Source organism: Mirounga angustirostris, unplaced genomic scaffold, assembly GCF_029215605.1.
Source record: "Mirounga angustirostris isolate CCGP_5_RB_7025 unplaced genomic scaffold, mMirAng1.0.hap1 SCAF_9, whole genome shotgun sequence".
NCBI lineage: Eukaryota > Metazoa > Chordata > Mammalia > Carnivora > Phocidae > Mirounga > Mirounga angustirostris.
Genome location: NW_026991717.1, coordinates 82172767 through 82192748, shown reverse-complemented (window position 1 = coordinate 82192748; position 19982 = coordinate 82172767). Strand labels below are relative to the sequence as shown.

The 19982-nt window shown below is 41.0% G+C and overlaps 1 protein-coding gene across 1 annotated transcript in view; it reads right to left on the bottom strand.

Annotated features, from left to right (window-relative positions):
• NPAS3 (neuronal PAS domain protein 3) overlaps nt 1-19982 on the bottom strand; it is a gene marked incomplete at its 5' end in the record, with an annotated part of 729487 nt that overhangs the window by 233248 nt on the left and 476257 nt on the right. The window contains one exon of the mRNA XM_064571750.1: nt 4173-4262. Coding sequence (XP_064427820.1) covers nt 4173-4262 — 90 coding nt within the window. The remainder of the gene's footprint in view (nt 1-4172; nt 4263-19982) is intronic.

The window sequence follows — 19982 nt, the reverse complement described above, 5'->3', positions numbered from 1 at the left end:
TTGGCACACCAACGTCTGGAGGGAGGGGGGAGAGTCACCTGTCTGCTTATGAGATTTGCAATATGTGCGTTCATATTTGTTATATGGTCAACACAGCCTTGCTCTGAATGTGAACTTCAATGGAAGCAAATCAATTATGTCATAATCCACATATTAGCCCCTACAGAAATTGTATTTGAGATTTTCATACTTCAGTCCCAGAAAAACTTTGCTTTCCTTAAGAAGCAATGCTTCCTTATTTTTTGATGAATAGCTGTATTTCCCTTTTTGCTTTGGTTACCAGGGAGCTCACAGCTAAATGTGAAGCTTTATCAGACTATTTATATCCGTTCTTAGAGCCTATTGTGTTCTCCTACTATGTGGTAACAAATGATTTACTTTTGCCTTTTTCCTTATACCCTAGCTATATTTTGCCATTATTTTTTATTATATACATTTATGTAAACTAATTCTTTTGTGGAAACAGGAGGGTATAAGCCAATGAATGACTGTTTCTCTATGTCCTGTATCAAACTAGACATTTTTTTATTTATCATATAAAGTGTCTTTTGGATCCTTTGGTGATTATGCCACTTACACCCTGGAAGAGATTTCTTAAAATCTGTCTATGTATCATTACTGTATTTTTAGTACTAGGGAATACACTGTTTTCTTTATTCATTTTCACTTATGCTTATTCCATGATGGCTACAGAGTAGAGTTAGTTTTTAGCAGCTCTGAATGCTGTCATCACATATTAGAAGGCATTTAATCCCCACACAAACCAAACTCAGCCTTGATATTTGGGGCTCTTTCTTTAAGATAAGGTTTCACAGTGAGTAACTGGGAATCATCTTTAACTAGGGAAGCAAGTCAACACTGTGTATTTCTATAACCTGAAACCACATCTTGGATGTTGAGTTAAATATATATCTCTGGCAAAGTCAAAAGGGCTGCCCAAGGAGGTTTGAACATCATCACAAATCCCTTCATTCCCATCATCTTGACAATATGAAAATACTTCAGAGAGAATAACCGCCACACATATGCACCGGACACCAAGAGCTGTTAAACTCAACAGAGAGTAGAGGAGAAATCCACTCTGGCTGTCTCTATATTCACACCATACAACAGAGCTCAGTAAAAGTTTCTCTACTTAGTTTTCTCACGAGTCAAAATATCATCCTAATTCTTTCCTGAACATAAGCCACTTTAAAGCCACCATATTTATTTACATGTTGAAGGGAAGTAAAACTGAGGAAGGAATATTTTGAGAGTTACAAATGCAGATATAACTACGTTCTAACGAACTGACAGGCTCGGATTATTCCTCAACAATTTCACTGGGTAAATCTTTGATGATACAGTTATGCTTTGTCTTTATTTAATGAAATTATTTAAAAAAGGAACTGAGGAACCATAATTTCATAGACTCCTTATCTCTGTCTAGAATTTGATGGAATAACTTCTGAGCCAAAGTTGTAGGACACAGTGTTTGGTTTGCATTCAATTAAGGGTGTGTGTGTGTGTGTGTGTGTAAAAGATTAAGTATGTACTTAATTGAATAACTTTGAGCACATTTTACATAGCATGTCACCCATGGGGACCCCAAGCCCCGACAACTGCAAGGACACTGAAGAAACTTGAAAAGAGTTAAGTGTGGAGTATCCCATTAGGACTTAGAATGTAACATTTACTGGGTTGGAAATCCTTTCCCAGAGTTTTGGCATCGATTTTTTTCCTTCTCATTCTTTAGGCATTTAAAAACATACCACACTCTTACTGGATTATTTTCACGTTAACCCGAAGTACTCTTAAACTTTAGTTTTGAATGCTAAACACCTACATCAGCGTATACAAACATCATTTCTTAGTGATTTACCCTTCATCACTTCCAAATGAAGACCTCTGTACCTCGTAGTTTCTACCTGCATGTTCCACATTGCTGACGACACTGAACACATCTACCATGGAGGGTATAAATACACTGGGGCCAGTGTCTGCTTCCGGGCAAGTCAGGATGCTGACTATTGATACACACTTTAAAAGCCATCACATAAAATAGCAGGGAATGACTGCACAGAAGGTGCCAGTTACTGTCCCATGTCTACACAGCTGCTTTATTCTGCAGAAACCTCAATTATGGTCTCAGATTTTAGGAAAAGATTGACTTAATGTTACAGTAGAAAAGCAGTGAAATACACTGCTTTTAAGGAGAAACCAGCACAGGGTTAAAGCCAAATTTTTCTTGAACAGATGATATTTCAGATGGCCACACTATTCCAGATGCATCAATTTCCTTGAAAATCCAATCCATATATGTGCATATGCTGTGCTGGCAGGAGGACTGACTGAAATGGCCAAAACCCAAGAGCTAATATTCTTTTGGCCAGAATAATGCAATTATTATTTTCCTAGCTATCAGCCTAAGCATACAGAGCCATCTGTTATGCAAAGCAAACATACACATCTCAATTACAGAAAATGCAGTTGCCTTGACAGAATTTGGATTACACCACTAACCAGGGCTGTAAAATGTGTTTTGAGCTAGTATATAATGGATGCTTTTCAGGAGTTCCCTAATTAGCATTTACCTGCTTAAACTAATTATTCATCCTTCTTCTTCACTGGCTTATTAAACTTTGTTGGATACTCTGCGTAAAACAGATGAATATGGGCATTGCCGAACAACAAACAGTGGTGTTTCCAGTTCTGAACAGTATGAACGAACATGGTGGCATGCCCATGAGAGCCAAACTGGAGATTCTCAAAACTCGTGTCCCAAATAGATTAAGACAAGGATTAAAATCTGCAAAAGGCTATTACAAAACCAGAGATTTCAACAAGAGGCAAGAAATGCCAATAGTGAGTTAACAATAGCCCAGTTTCTATCATTTGGTTTGCTAAGACCCACATAAAATGGAATTACTCTATAAACTATAACCAATAGCTTGTGTGTTCTTCAAGGAAGAATTAATGGACCCTTGCTTGGATTCTCAACAGTAAATAATCAAATTTGGCAGTGTTTCCCCTCCTACTCCAACTCTCCTCAAATGCCAAATATTTTTCTTTATTATTTCCCAGTGTCTTTCTTGATTTAGCTATTACCAAGCAAACTCACTAACAGCCAAAATGTTCCAGCCGTGCCGGATGCCTCCTTAGAGTGGTGCCAACTTTCGGAAGCAATGAGTCTGGGGTGGGTCTTGCTTAAGAGGAGAGAGACAAATCTTATCTCCATCTTTAGCTCCAAGGGGCAAGTGAATGAGAAGTAGATTATCCAACTTGGCAGATCATCACATACATACAAAATCCCTCCCACCGGGGCTGTGTTTTCCTCATGCCAAACCACCAGATGAAAAGGGTCAAACTCCACCAATCACCTGTATGGGCACAGATATCCAGATGTTCAGCATTTTTACAGAAAAAAAAAAAACCCACATCTAGATAATTAGTGGAATTGCAAACTTTTCTTCAGGGGATTTTGGCATTCTGTAGATGCAGCCTGTGTCCCAGACTCTGACGGAAGTAAAATTTGTGTATTCCAGGGGAATCTCAAGACCTAACATCTAGGATTTTGTCCCTTGTCCCAGCTGCCTCCATCTTCTTTTCTTCCAACCTCTGACAGACACGTGTGAATAATTAAACCGCACGTAATGAAAGGCGCTCTTATTTTATGAAATTGTCTTTCAGCATTGGGAAGCATTTGCAAAGGCAGCAAAATAGATCCTTGCTGGAACCCTCCCTGCAACACATTTTAATGGTCTCTTTCAGCATTTCTTGACTCCAAATGACTCCCTGTCATTGTGTCAGCTCCCAGGATAATGCAGGGTACTCCATAAACATCCAGTAATAGGACACAAGGGAAGCACTATTAGTGTGTCCCTCTCCTACTGGGCACAGAGGTTTCAAAGTTCAAAACAACTGAGGGAAGAAACTTCATTTGTTCTCAATAAATTAATAATGATCCTTGGGGGGGGGGAGAGGGGGACTAAAGTTTTAGAGCACAAGTTTATTCTGAACGTTCTGAATGGACAGAATTTTCTCACTGACTTTGTGAGAAGAGCCAGGTAGACCCATTAAAGAATAAATTTGATAATTCATGCCGAACCAAATACCCGCTGAAGAAGGAAAAGCACAAGGCAGAAGGAGCCTTCACAATCACCGTCAAGAATCTAAATTGTTGTTTTACTTACTTGTGAGAGGCCTAGGTAGATGGAGACGGTTTCAGAAATGTACAAAAATTTTCCTTCTTGATTTAGTGCAAATACAAAGCCATCCAGGGACTGCAGAAAAAAATAAATATATAATTAAGTTAATAAACATATGATGGAGATTTAATTAATAGGGCATGTGATACAAAGCAACACATACTGAATTCAAGACTCTGTTTTTCTTCATGGCCAACAAAAGTCCTAAGATATTCTACCATTGCCCTGTAAGTGAACAAACGAAAGGTCTGAATGAAGACTACGAGCTTTCCTTTATTTCAGGGACTTCCTATGTCTCTGTCATTTTGACCAATATACATCATATTCATGTACAAAATCAGGTCATAATGATTTTATGAGCTGTTGACTTTATTTTTTTGGATTCAGTAGGTTAAAAGATTAAATCAGCCAGATTCTCCATTAAATAGCTGAACAGGAATGGAAATTGCAGTGAAACGAGAGGGAAAAAAAAAAAGGGTCCCTTTATGAAGAGCAAGTAAAATCACCACTTGAGCTACTGTGGACGTCAATAATTTGCTAATTAATAAAGGATTATACCCTTCTCACTTCCAGTGCCTATTGTGGTAGAACAAATAGGAAAAGTCAATACATTATGGGTGAATGATTATAGGCCGAAACCTTACAAACTGTAATCCGTTTTTGCAAAACTCTCTGCTCAAGTTTTATTGTGATAGATCTAGATCCTATTACAGCTCCTGAAATGGAAACAAAGGAAGGGGGTGGGGAGAGAAGGAAGCTATGCATCATCTGTAACTCCTGAAACCTTTGTCCACTTTCCAAATGGAGGGTTGCGTTGTCAGTTTGATGAGTGGTGTCAATCATCATGGACTCCAACTGCAATGTACCACTCAAATGGAGAGTACCTTTGTTTCAAGTTCTTGCAATTCAAGTGCATTTTATACCCTCCATCTTTATGTCTTTTTTTTTTTTTTCATCTCTATGTCTTTTGTTTCGCTTTACGTATTTATCTTTAACCAGGTAGGTGGCCCAAGTACTGCTTGCGCGGGAAAAGATGTTTCAAAGAGTAGCGGTTTTTACAAAGGCTGTGAGGTTGGAAAAACAGGAAACCCACATGGGGAACAAGGCATGTGGTAACACTCGATTAATGACATAATTCTTAAGTACGGAAAGGTGGAAGTAGCATGTAAAATTCAGGTAGAAACATGGACTGTCTCAAATCTCAGCAATAATCTCAGTTGCCTAAAATACTGAAATAAAATACTGAACTTTTTTTTTGAGCTCTGAAAGTATATATGAAATAGATATATTTATGTATTATATTTATGTATGTACATGGGAATATATATATTTGGATTCCATTAGACACACACACGCGACATTTGGATTCCGCGCTTCCTGACCCGTTTTCAGAGCTCCACTGGTCAGAGACTGTGGGCAGCACCCGACTTCCTCCTCTGATTAGATGTGTTCCAAAAACATTTCAAAAGTCACTTTACAGGATGACATTACAAATTACATGATCGACAAGCTTTTGGTCAGGACATCGTCCATTTATTAAGCAATACGTGCTAAGCAGTCTTCATGTGTTATCTCTTTCAATTCTCACAGTATAATGTGAGGTAATTATATTATTATCTACATTTTATAAACAAGGAAATTGAGGCTTAGTGAAGGCAGGCGACATGCCTGTCTCCGGTTAGTGATGGAGTTAGGATTTGAACTGGGACAGTGAGAATTAATGACAGTACTGCCTTCACTAAAAACAAAGGTTCTCTGATTGATATGTGTAAACTAATGGAAAGAAATGGTCACAGAATTTCTGAAGTTAAACTGTACTAACATGCGGCCTATGACTTAAAAATCATCACTTGATTTTGAATGATTTGTTTAGATGACAGAATCCCACTGTTAGGAGACAGATAGGAAGTGGGATGACAAGAGAGTTCACAAGTCACTCCCACAAGAGGTTAACTTGTCACCTTGCTATGTAATCTCTCTCCTGGAATCAGCTATGGGACAGGGAACAAAATACTGCTTAGTGGACTCCTTCCCTTTGACCAAACTACCACCCCCTCTGGAGCCTGGTGAGATGTAACCTTTCAAGCTTGGAGTGTGGCCCAGTGGAATCTCACTTTGAACCAGTGCAGAGGGACAGATGTTTCTTCTGTGGATTTTGGGAACGGTCCTGTTTCAACATGTCTTTACCTCACACAAGAGATCTCCTGAGGATGACTTATGAAGATTAAGACCCTCCCCACTACTCCTTTAAGTCTTCCCCACGGACAGGCCTTCTACTCAACCCAGTGGCCATGCCCTGGAACACAGTCAGAGAGAGCTGTGTGAGCCATCTTCTCAAACCTTACAGTGCTGCTGTCAGATGAGAGAGACAGAGAGAGAGGAGACAGGAGAAGCTTTTATGGGGACACCTGACAACTGAAAGGCTGACTCAGAGAAGAAAGGACTGATGGAGCTGGCAGAGAGATAACCTCTTGTCCTCCAAACCCTCATTTTACCAGTGAGGAAACTGAGACAGAAAGAGGTTCAGTGCTGGGACCAGATCATTCGGTCAGCTGGTGGCAAAGCTAGGATTAAATCTGCTGCCCCCCAGTGATACTGTTAAAGCATTTATGACATTGTATGGACCTGGCTGGCTTATTCAACTCCCAAGGAGACTGAAGTTCTCAACAGCGGGTGATGTCTTATTCATCTTTATCTGGCCAACACCTAACAACCGCTCAAATAAGACTTAGTAACTTCCGGTTCTACCTCCAAGCCCCATGCTCCTTCCCCTAGATCACATATGCTAGAATGACTGAGAGGGATGGAGATTATCTTCTGCAAGAGTCCTGGTCATGAAGCCCTTAGAGGATTTGCAGACTCTGATGCCACAGATGTCTGACACAGCCTGGGATATCTCCTAACATTTGCAAGACCAGAGTCAGACTAGACTCTTCTTTTTTTTTTTTTTTTAAGATTTTATTTATTTGCGAGAGAGAGAATGAGAGACAGAGAGCATGAGAGAGAGGAGGGCCAGAGGGAGAAGCAGACTCCCTGCTGAGCAGGCAGCCCGATGTGGGACTCGATCCCGGGACTCCAAGATCATGACCTGAGCCGAAGGCAGTCGCTTAACCAACTGAGCCACCCAGGCGCCCCAGACTAGATTCTTCTGTAGTTCTCCAAAACACCTACTGCAGGGCATTTGCCAGCCATACACATCCTTTCCATTCTCACTGAAAGGGATCGTGATTTCGTAATGTTAGGTTCGTATCTCTTGTATTTACTAAAACAGTAGAGGATGTTTGGGCATGATAGCAAGGAAAAAAAATTTCTGGAGGCAAAACATCTGATGGTATTAAGCAACACTGATCTAAGAACTGGCCAGTTTTGTTTGGCAAAGCAGAGGCTCCGACACATGTTCCAATTTCCTGGTGAGATTAAAATGAGTCTATGTCTACATGACACAAAGCATCCAGTCAATTCAATTAAAAATAACAGCCAATTTGGTGTGGGAAGAACACAACTCGTCAGATTAGTTGTTTGTCATCACAGAGGTAAAAAACAAAACAAAACAAAAACAACAACAAAAAACTAAACGAAACAAAACAAAGAAAACCTGGTTAGCCATATTTTTTACCTTTATATTTATCACGTCATTATATCGACAATGTGAGATGACTGTCCCAAACTCAGATCTGATCACCTTTCAAATAAGGCAATGGGGTATGAACTTGTGTCAGCGGCAGACTGGCAAGGCTGCCCTTCACATGGCCATTGCCTTCTGATTGAGGGTCATCCCTGTCCACAGTTAGCTCTGTTCTGCTGCTTAGGGAAGTTTTAAGAGCAGCATCGATATTGGTTTTATGTGTGTGTCTTAGTCTTAAAAGGTGGCGGGAGGAAGGCAACATCCAATCCGTTAGTCTTGGGAACCAAAGGTGATTAATCTGAAAGTTCTGTGGACCTTTTAAAAATTCAGATTCAAGAAAGCTACTACATTCCAAGCTTTTTCAATCACTGCGGGCTACTTTTTAATTTTTTTTTTTTAACTGCCCACTGTTTTCAACAGGCGCCAATTAAGATTCTGGGGTCAAAGGGTTAATTACATCTCCTTACTCACTATGTAGAATTTTCTGATTATTAACTAAGGTTGGATTAAGATGAAAAAGAACCTACACAAATGTTAATGCTAGTCCCTCCTTGAGAAGATTTATTATAAAGCCACGCTGAAATCTATCTGCTTTCCTCAAAGCAGATGGAGAACAAAATCTTAGAAGAAACAGTAAAACAGACATTTTAAAGGCATGCTAGTATCTGATTTATCAAGACAGTTTTCTTATTACTAAAACCAGTTCTTAGCCATCCTGACAGGGCTGATAGGAGATTTCCTTTGTCACATCCTGGTAAGTCTATGAGGTACACATACAGGAGGGAGGCTTGGATGCACAAGTCAGGGGCTACAGCATCTCTGAATAATAATGCCTGTAATTATAATTTATATCCCCTGACATCCGTGTAACATATAAAGTATAAGACACAGTTTCTTAACCCCAAAAGCTGAGGGCCTCTACCAGTATTTGTCAAATGATGAGGTTATTTCCTTGCAGGGTATGAAACTAACTATAGCTTCATGATTGAAGGTACACTAATGTTTAATGCATTGTGCTAAATGGATTTATATTTGTCAAAGTAGTTTTGTCTCAGCTTCCTTTTTTTTTTTTCCTGCATATTCCACTGCAGCCAAATCTCACAGAGTGAGATCTTGACCATGGTGCCCTTATGGGGTAATTCTCATGTATATAACCACTCCGAGATTAGCGGTTCTTTCTTCCACATTCCAATGCAGAAGAGGAAAAAAAAAAATCACCCCAAACTCTTTTCCTATGACCTCACTCCAGTTAGAGTGAAGAATTACCAGTAGGCTAGGTTATTTTAATGACAGATTATTTTAAACTAAGCCTTCACCATCTGTTCCGCCCACTAATTATGAATGCAAAAGGAACATATTTCACAATTACATCAGTAAAAGAGTAAGATACACGTGATTTAAATGCATGCATGTGCTCCATGTCCAATGCACCGTGCATCTGTGATGTTCTTCTAATTCAGGCTTAGACTATGCAGAAAATACCGAGCCCTGAGAGAGGACAGTTTCTAACACACCCAACTTTCTCCCCAAACCCAGGGTTTTTCATTGTTATGACAAAATCCTGTTAGAGCAGGAACAGAACACGGATGTCAGCACAAGGCTTTTGCAAGCCATGAAATAAGAGTATTTTATAACTGCTGAGACATCTTTGCTGTTCATAAGGAGAGGCTGTATGAGAAAATTTCTTCTGCTCTCTGAGCAATGGGTTAGCATTGGAAATGGGGGAGGCTGCTCTGGAACCATGCCTCCATCATCATGAAAGAAGCTGAGTGAATAAGCCACGCACAGAAGAAGCCTGGCCTAAAGAGTGAGGACAGGGCTTCAATACCTATCTTTCCACTCCGTTCTGGCAGCAGATAAAAGAGCTAGAAAGACAAAAATGTTTCTTAAATTTTTTGGCCTTTGGATACAATAACACTTTGATAGAGCTCATTAAAATGCCATATTGCCCTCTGATTGCACTCAGGAGGTGATGCTAGACTGCTCACGCACACACATGTAGACTCGCAGCAACTTCAAGGAGCCTGGGACGAAGCCCAGAAGTGCCCACATGTATCTGTTTATGGGGAAGAAAAAGTTTCCCAAATTTTGTCCTTGCAATCTGAGTTTTAACAATCAAGCACTGTCCAGAAACAAAAGCTTTATTTTTAGAGGTAGGAATCTAAGTCAAGTATATTTTCTCAAAGTAGATGAAAACAGACATCAAAGGTTTGGGCTTTAACTCTTAGGAATCTTCCAGAGCTTTCTGGCTCCCGTGTCTCTTCCTTTGCCCCCTCCCCACCAGTACGAGTCAATAACATGAGGACTAGCACAGTTTCATGTCATTATCATGTACCCAAAGACCCGTTTCCCCATCACAACCAAATTAGATTCATTCAGTCCCATCTGAGCATTTTCCCAATAAAAAAGAATTCTAGAACAACAAACGTTGGTGCCTCAAAATGCCTCTCCTAAGAGTTTCCTAAAACACATATATCTAAACATCTTAGGTGAGAAAACAGTGCAGAGAGGCACAGACGGCCTCTCTTGGTTCTTAGCGGAGAGTTACCAGAATAAAAAGAGAGATGTTGAGCTAGTGAAATGTTAAAACATGAAAAGAACAAAGACATCTGCTTTCTGAGCAAGGAGATCAGGTTTGGCTTCTGCTCATTAAAATTCCATTTTGTGGAAGCTGTGTATCAAAGTGCTGACCTTTTTTTCTCTGGGATGCTAGTTCAAGCCTTGCATCCAGCCCTTGAGGGATGTAGATTTCTTGATTTGAACATCCAGCCAAATGGACAACAGGCTCCGGTATAAGGACAGGGTGCAGCATTTGAGGGAATCACATGTGTCTGTGTCTCTGAGCCCTCGGGGGCAGCGCGCAGACCCCACATTATCTGTTGCTTGTCTTGGGAGACTGGCACTCCACGAGGCTGTCGGTGCCCACGTGCTGCTCACCAGCTCCTTTCGCCTGAGGGAGAGGATTCTCCCTAGTTATGCTAAGGCACAGATATTCACTGGCACATTAAAACATCTCCTTCCTGTGTATGTGGTATACTAACTTACTGAAAGCCAGGAGCTAATTCCTTATTGTGCATCTTTCCCTTTTAATTCAGGGTTCTCTTTCAAGTTAAAGGCTCTCATGCCAGTAGGAGTAGTATAAAGAGTACATTGTACTAGTCCTGAAAAGCCAAAAAATGTCACTGCTTTGCTTTGGCTACTCATTGGAGCTTGGTCAAACACAGGGTTCCAGGTGTACTGCAAGTTGTCGGGATTATACAAAACAGTACAGAGATGAGATCATAATTGTTTTTTTAAATTAATTTATTTACTGGTGGGGAGCAGAGGGAGAGGGAGAATCCTCAAGCAGACTCCCCGCTGAGCGTGGAGCCCAGTGCAGGGATCGAGCTCATGACCCCTAGGTTATGAATTGAGCCAAAACCAAGAGTCAGATGCTTAATGACTGCACCACCCTGGTGCCCCTAGATAGGTATTATTTAATCCTACTTTATGGATAAGGAAGCTGAAGCCCAGAGAAATTAAGTACACTGCTCAATGTCACCCATCAGTATGTGGTAGATCTAAGAAAGAAGGATCCCTCTTTTTCCTCCTGATGCTAGGACTACCTGCTGGGCACTGTAGTTGTTTCATACCCCATCAAAGCTGCTCAAAATCTATGCTTCCTCCAGCATTTCTTTCCCCATAAGAGATTCTCATGTTCCTACTGTTTAAGCGTGATGCTTTCAGAAAACAACTGTTGAGTGCTCACTATGCATTGGGCCTGTACCAACTGAGGTTTCACAAAGCTGAGCAAGGACCCAACTCACAAGCTTCTTCCTTTTCTCTTCTTTTTTCTTTTCCTTTTCTCTTTTCCCTTCTTTTTCCTTCCTTCCTTCCTTCCTTCCTTCCTTCCTTCCTTCCTTCCTTCCTTCCTTCCTTCCTCCCTCCCTCCCTCCCTCCCTCCCTTCCTTCCTTCCCTCCCTCCCTCCTAGATTTTATTTTTATTTATTTGACAGAGAGAGAGAGAAAGAGAGAGAGGGCGTGAACAAGCAGTGGAAGCAGGAGAAGGAGAAGCAGGCTCTCCGCCGAGCAGGGAGCCCGATGCGGGGTCAGATGCCAGGACCCTGGGATCATGACCTGAGGCTGAGGGCAGCCGCCTAACCGACTAAGCCACCCAGGCACCTCCACCAGCTGCTTTCTTAAAGAAAAATCATCTGTGGGATCTGAGACTAAGCAAATGAGCAGAGTTGGAAATTAACTTTATAAAACAAAAAGCTGCAGGGCAAAGGCAGTTTCCAGCTTAGGATATACTCTGTATGAGGTGGGGATCCCTGTCCATTATCACTAAGCTCCATACCTGTCATATGCTGTCTTTGATTTAGAAAAGGCAGGGATTGAGGAAATTTGTATTTTTTCTGCATTACTAAGGTATAATTGACAAATGAAATTGTGAGATATTTAAAGTATACATTGTGATGATTCGCTATACACACACATGGGATTCCTCCCATCTAGTTAATGAACATATCCATCAGCTCGCATTTTTATCTTTTTGGAATTTGTGAATGTACAGTCAAGAGACTGCTAGACCTCAAGGAAATTCTCATGTGTTGGAGGAAGGGGCTAATGCCTAAAAGGAGAGAAGGGACACCACGGTTAATAAAAAATTGCTAGGAGAACCACACTACCCAGCAGCAATGGCCAGGACAAGCCTTGAGCACACACACCCGTGGGCCACGGGGCTGGCCAGCACAATGAGCCCATTTACTGGCCCAAAGTTTTTCATTGAGACTTAGGGCTTTTTCCTTCTTCTTCTGGCATATCATGTACTATTTTATGTCGAAGTATACTATTTTATGTAAGATGACTTTACAGAAATTTATTTTGCAATCATGTTTGCTTGGAAGTACATCCTCGATAATAACAAGGTAGACCCATATTGCTATTTCTCTTACGGCTGATTATGACCGAACCTGACTGTTTAACTGGGCAGTGGGTAACTTTAAAAAATAGGCTCCTTAAGAGAAAATAATAAAAGCTTTCTTCGTGTATTCCTTTAGGTAAGGAGTTTGTGTCCGGGGTAGTAACAGTGATTAAAGAACCCTATAATGAATTTAGCAGATTAAAAGACCATTTAGAGACCTCGGATATTAATCTGATGTATTCATATGAGTTTCATTTCAGGAAACATTTATTGGTATCTCTAGGGAAAAGGTATTAAAAACATTTGTACCGAAAGGAACTTGGTTGTCACAAATATAGTTGCAATGGACTGAATTATATCCCTCCCAAATTTATATGTTGATACCCTAACCCCCAAGGTGACTGTATCTGGAGACTGGGCTTTTAGGAGATAATTAGAATTAAATGAGGGCATAGGGGTGGGATTCCAATCCAATAGGACTGATAGCCTTATAAGAAGAGAAAGAGAGAGTTATCTCTTTCTCTTTGGGCATGTCCCCAGGAAAGGCCATGAGAGTCCAGAGCAAGGAGGTAGCCATTTGCAAGCTACAAATAAAGTCCTTACCAGAATCTGACCATGCTGGCACCTTGATCTTGGACTTCAAGCCTCTAGAACTGTGAGAATATAAATGTCTGTTGCTTAAGCTACCCAGTCTATAGTATTTTGTTACAGTAGCCTGAGCAAAGATAGTAGTTTAGGAATTCTGGTTGGGGAAAACCCACGGGCCATGAAAATCTTTGATGTTAATTTCTGGAAATCACTGTTACTAGATTCTCTCTTTATTTATCATTCATATAATTAATAATTAATTTTTACTAGACCCACATAAAGCTATAAATATGATGGACCGATAATAGAAAGAAGAGTTTGCTTCCAGAAATCGACAATGCCGAGGATTGCTTTTGAAATCTTTTTCAAGTAACCGCACCTCTTCTGGGTCCTACATTTACAATCCTGAAATCTTTATACTGGTTTTCTGTGCATTTCAAATGCTTAGAGGCGACACTGCTTCATTGCCTTAGCTCCATACAAAGCAGAGATACACATATATGGGAAAATCAATTATTCTGATGGAATTGGGAACCTGGTGCTGAATGATCTTGCGATCAACAAGTGGGTTTACAGCTTGATATGGCTGTCAGCCGTTCTGCTGACCTTCTCCTTTCATTGTGGATGGCCGCTGAGTCTTAGTGAGAAAGACCAGCATATACTACTTGTCCACAGAGCTCTCATCCTATTCAGGGCTTCGAGGAAATGCTTCTGCCTTTATCCCCACATGCCTATTCGACATGCATGAGGCAAAGGAGATTGTTGTTTATTGTTTGCTAACACACTTGCATATATACAAAGCGAAACGATTCATGTCATAAGTCTTCTTCAGAGAATGTCTAGATGATATCCTTCGAACGAGAGCAGTTTAGGATATGAAATTTGCCAGGACCACATTTGCTAGGTGGACATTAAATGACAGTCTAAATGTATGCAGTTAAAAGCAGTGGTGTTTGGCTGTGGGTCCTGGCTTCCACCGTGTCCATTTCAAGAACAGAATGAAAGAACCAGGCCAGGCGATGAGGTTTTGGGTGGTGGCAATTTTGTGGGATAAAAACATTAGCAAAGAAGGAAATTAAATTAAATGAGATCGGAGTTTCCTTCCTCTTGCTGTTCTACTTCAGTGACTATCCTGACTGACAAAGAATTCATAGCCATCACTGAGGAGTAACTGGCTATTTTACTATTTGAATTTCCAGGATCAAATGATGCTTTAATCTAAATCTCTGAGATTTAACAGGAATCATGGGACTGAAGTTGTCTATAGAGAAGTATAACTAACGGGAACACAAAGATAAAGTCTAAAGTGACTACCGCAAATGTAAAGTCAGTTATGTTAAGGTAACTTGAAGAAGGCAAAGAATGCATCCACCCAGGGAAACTACTGGGCTTACTGTCTCCATGCCTTTCTGACCCACCATATGAGGCAGCAAAAAGGACAGACTCAACTCTTTTCTGTTGAAGTTATTTGACCGATAAATCAAATAATCACAGCATTTTTTTCCTTTTAAAATAGGCACTCAAATTTGTTTAAAAAACATTTGAAAGGTATAGTTCTGGTTTGTCTTACAGTTTTTCTAGAGTAATGCACAGTGGGCGGCAAAGGGCAAAGTAGATTCAATATGGGAGCTGTCACTAAATGGTCAATTTTTCAGGAACAGGTCTGTTCTATGTATTTCGGGATTCCTAGATGCTTAGAAATAAATATATTTTAAAGGTGCTCACATGCACTCTTACAATTACCAACCAGGATGGACCATTTTATGGAGCTAATAAGGCCACCACGTACATTTCCCAGGGCAGAAGGAGGTGTCAAAAGTTTTTGCCCAATTTTTTCTTTCCCTCCTGTCCTCAAGTGCTCTCATCACACAGGATCTTCCCCTTTCCTGGACTCTTTGGTGAAGTCAGAGACCAGGAATGACATCCCAGACACCTGCCAAAGAATGTTAGACCTTGATTTTTCACTTTTTCCTAGGCAGGCAGCACATACTGTTAGCCTGCTAGGCAAGTCTAACTTACTTACTGTGCATTTTGTCTTGAGCCATTTGGCCCAGGGTGCCACGGAACACCACGATCGACTCCAGCTATAGAGGCCGTATTACCTGACACACCTGAGGAATCACTAGATCAAGTGTTTCCAGTGACTCGGGGCCGTGTGGTTTACTGAAGTTATATAACAGCCTATAAGGGATTCGCTCTAACAATAATCTAGGTTATGCATGATTTATTCAAATGCACTGATGTGCCAATTCACAGTAATTCCAAATGAATTTTGCAGTTGGCCGTATTGATAATTCATTCACTAGAAACCTTGAATCAATAGTCTCAGCCTAATTCTAATGTCCACAATGATCCATTTACCCACTCTTTTGACTTAAATAGCTAAAGATATGTCAGAACAAAAATAATTTGAAAATAGATATATTCCACCATTCAATGCATTTGATGGATGACAGTCCATCTCTCAATGACTATTAGACTTATTAAAATTCTATTTAGTCTACAGAATTTATAGTGGCCTCAACCAGATAGCCCTATAATACCTTCAGCCACAACTGTCACCTCCCACTTAGTCTCTCTCAACCTTCTATGTCAAAGGCATCCAAATTGCCAACAACAGTGGTATGAAGGGGGCAAGCATATTGATTAAATCCTAAGCCTGAGTTTTCAGTTGGCCCTCTGCCTGGTTTCCTTTAAGGGCCAGGTTTATGAACTAAAACTTATTTTCATTGTTAAAATGGTATTTTTCTTAGCTGTCTAGAATGCCAAGACTCCAAGATAGTCAACTTCACAATTAAGAAATGTCCCACCTGTACCTACCACACAGACACTCTATTACAGAAGACATTAATAGTCTCATTGAAGTCCCTAATAATTTAAGAAGGATGAATCCTCATTAAAACTCTTCCTCAGACCTATCTTAGAGTCTAAGTAAGCATCAGCTTCCCCACGAATGATAGAAGCCTGAAAAAAGTGAGCAGTACAATGTCACCTGGGATTACCTTGGAAACCGCAGTGCACGGGTTTCGAATCAACAGCTTCTCCCCCATGTCTAGGTTCTCATTTCAGCCCCCTTTTCACTTTTTTCTCTCCTATTTCCTTTTTCCCCTCTTCTCCTTTCATCTATTGATTTGCACTCTGTGTTCATCCATTTAGTGCAAGAGGTGTGGATGGCTGCGGGGATGGTGTGGTTGTGGTGGTATGTGTGTGCTGTATTTCATGGCCCATGTTCCCAGCAATCCTGTTCTGAATGCATTTTTATGTGGAAACTACCCTGGGCAGTAAAACACCCAATGGATATGTTTATACATAGGTACACAGGACTCATGGATGTGCAATGATTACTAACAAATTTTGAAGATGAAGAATGGCTCCGAATTCATGTAGGCTAGCGTAAATTTTGTGTGGTTGAATATTGGGGATAGATTCTTTTTGCCTCCAATGAGATTTGTTCATTCTAGTCTTGACCTTTTCCAACAAGTACTATTTGTTTTATTGTCTTGCTTGGGGGCTTCTCCTTAGTAATAGGATGACCTACTTAATTTCTACTTAAAAGCTTCGCAGGCTGGAGAGGGAGTTTCCCTAAAGGATTGAGCCCCTAAAGACTCAAATTGGCCTCTGTGCCCTAATGGAAGACTTTTATCCCAAAGCAAATAAAAAATGTATTAAGGGTTTTACAAACAGAACCTTAAGCTGTTATCATTTTCTGTGTATTCCTTCTACTCTTATTATAGGTAATCACACTTGCTTAAGATATTTGCTGCTCTTCTCCACCAGATTTTTATCCCTTTCCTGGTTCTTTTCTGCCATAACAGGCACCTTTCATGAAAGTGTAGAGCCAGTATTATTTTGCCATTTCCTAAAAAGCACATAGACGTGGCCTAATGGCACACAGATGTGACCTGCTAGGCAGGTCTGATGGCCTATATGTTGGCACAGGTCTCCATAGTTTATTAACACCCTTCATTTCACTTGAGCTAATGAGACCAAGACAGTGTAATGGTGAATGACTGACATTATTATCAGTATTCTACGATGCAGTGAGCCCGGCTCTTTTCCACAATCTCAGCAAGGTGTAAGTAACACACTCTTACAGGCAATGAATGAAAGAAACTCACTCCACATATTTCCAAATTCAATTCTTCCTTATATTGGGCTCCCTTAACACACTGAACTACACAATCGCAATTAAAATTTCCAGTAACATGATGGAATACAAAACCTTCATGTTGAACAGGATTAAAAATCCTTGTCTCAAAAGGCTTAGTACATACAGCAAAATCTAGGGTTCTGCCATGAGTCATATATGCTTGCTTCTTCAAGGCTGAATCTTTTGCCTTATAGGGACACAAAAAAGAGAATGGTGGGTGTAGCAGGCTATCCAGCAACTTTTTGAAGGAACCATATTACTAATGTCCCCTTTTGTCATACGAGGCAGCACGAATGAATTACACAAGAGAACATCTAGGCTCAAGCACTCAGATACGGAGAGACGTCAAGCAGTAGTACCTAAGGGCTGGGTGACATGGGCTGAAACATTAGGACCCTTCCCGTCAGTTTTCTGCATAGGTCAGTCAACAGCAGGATTGCTGACATAGTAATACCCAGTTGACATGATTTAAAGAGAATCAACCCTTTCACATCTCTCCCTATAGTTTTTCCAAGGTGTTCATAAAAAAGGGGGGTGGGGAGGATCTGGGTATCATCCAAATCCCAGGTGAGGCCCCAGAAAGGGGGCTAGAGGGACAGATTCCTGGCCTTGTTAAGAGGTGTGAGAGAGGAGACTTCCAAAGTCAGAGAGCTTTGTAGAAACCCTCAAAGAAGAGGATTAAGGAAGGAATAAGAGATGCATCAGGCAGACAGACGTACTTCTGCCAAGACCGGGGTGCCTTGATCATTGCTAGGGAGCACATTCTATAGCTTTCACCAGGGGGACACCTGCCACAGTTCTTGAGAAATGCTCAGAGAGAAATGCTCCTCCTGCCAGAGGCCACAGCTCATGGCTCAAAGACCTGGCACTACAGAGGGACCCCTCTCGATTCTACACGCCAGTTGTTCTCAACGTAAGACATGACTCTGTGAGGAAGACTCCGGTCAGTTTCATAAGCCCAGTCCTTTAAAAATGAGAACTATTCTAGGATATGTGTGTGTGTGTGTGTGTGAATACTATTATACATCATGCTCATCAGTGACAGCATTTAGTAAGGTGGCCTCTGTTTTGGACCCTGGGAGATGGTCTTTACATTGACCAACCCAGTTCAATCCTCACTTCCTAACTCTGATGTATATACTATCACTACCCCCTTTTGAGATGAAAATTGAGATCACACGGTAAACGGTAAGTAGTAAAGCAAGAACTCAAATGCAGCCTGTTCTACTACATAGTGACTCTGAGGATTTGGAGCATATTTTTTCATGACAGAGATTCTTCATTTTTTGGCATCAAATTGCTACCATTTGTACCCCTGTACTGAGTTCTTGGGGCAGAGGGCAGAGAGGTAGTAAGCTCAAGGTGATGTCCAAAGCAGACGTGGGACAAGGCGATGGTTGTTGTCTTCTCTGATTGTGGCCTCAGCCAACCGAGAAGTTGTGGCGGGGGGAGGGTTAGGGGATAGGTTCCTTCACCTCCACAGTCTACATAGGTTTAAGGCAGACCTTGGTAGATTATAATCTACTGGGCAAACCCCATTCCACAGGTGCACTGTTTTATAAAGGTTGATTCCTAGGCAACTTTTCCCCTTTTCGACCTCAATAATGTACCTTCAATAAAAAGTACTGGGGCAAATATACAGAAAGGCAATTCTTCTATACTCCAAAGACATCTGTATGGATACTCATTGAGACTAGTGTGTAATTGACTGGTATAAAAATCTCTAAGAATTTGAAGCAAGAAAGGGCATTGTTCTAGATATTGAAGTAGTGAAGATAATAACAGTAACATGTTCTTATTAGTAAGCTTCTATTAAATATACTAATATTGTAATGGTTTTGTACTGATTCTGTATTGTTTCCACTGTTTCCTCTTCAAGTATAAAGGGAAGCAGATGAAAATGGGTATGGACTAGAGAGGAGATGGTCCTTAAGCCTCCTCAAACTCAGTTTGTGTTCCAGATGAGAAGTGAGGCAGGAAGAGTACAGGAAGAGATGGAGTGGGGAGGAAACCAGAGCCCACTGGGGTCCTCCCTTTGTCCATCGAACGCTTTGACTTGCTAGTTACTTCCTGTAAATGCATAGCACTGGCCTGCTTGTTCACCTGGGTGGGAACGGGAGGCTTGTTGGCGGGGGGAAACGGGAGGCTTGTTGGGGGGGGGTGGTGAGGAAAGAAAACAGAATAGCGTCTCATGCTGAAGTCTTGCATCCACTTGACAATTTTGCCTCAGTCTAGCTCTGTTTACCTTTATTTTTTTTTTTTTTAAGATTTTATTTATTTGACAGAGAGAGATACAGCGAGAGAGGGAACACAAGCAGGGGGAGTGGGAGAGGGAGAAGCAGGCTTCCCGTGGAGCAGGGAGCCCGATGCAGGGCTCGATCCCAGGACCCTGGGATCATGACCTGAGCCGAAGGCAGATGCTTAACAACTGAGCCACCCAGGCGCCCCGCTCTGTTTACCTTTAAATAACACCCATACTCCTTGGTATGTGAGAGACTTCAAGGCGGCTGGTTGCCTCAATCTCAGCAA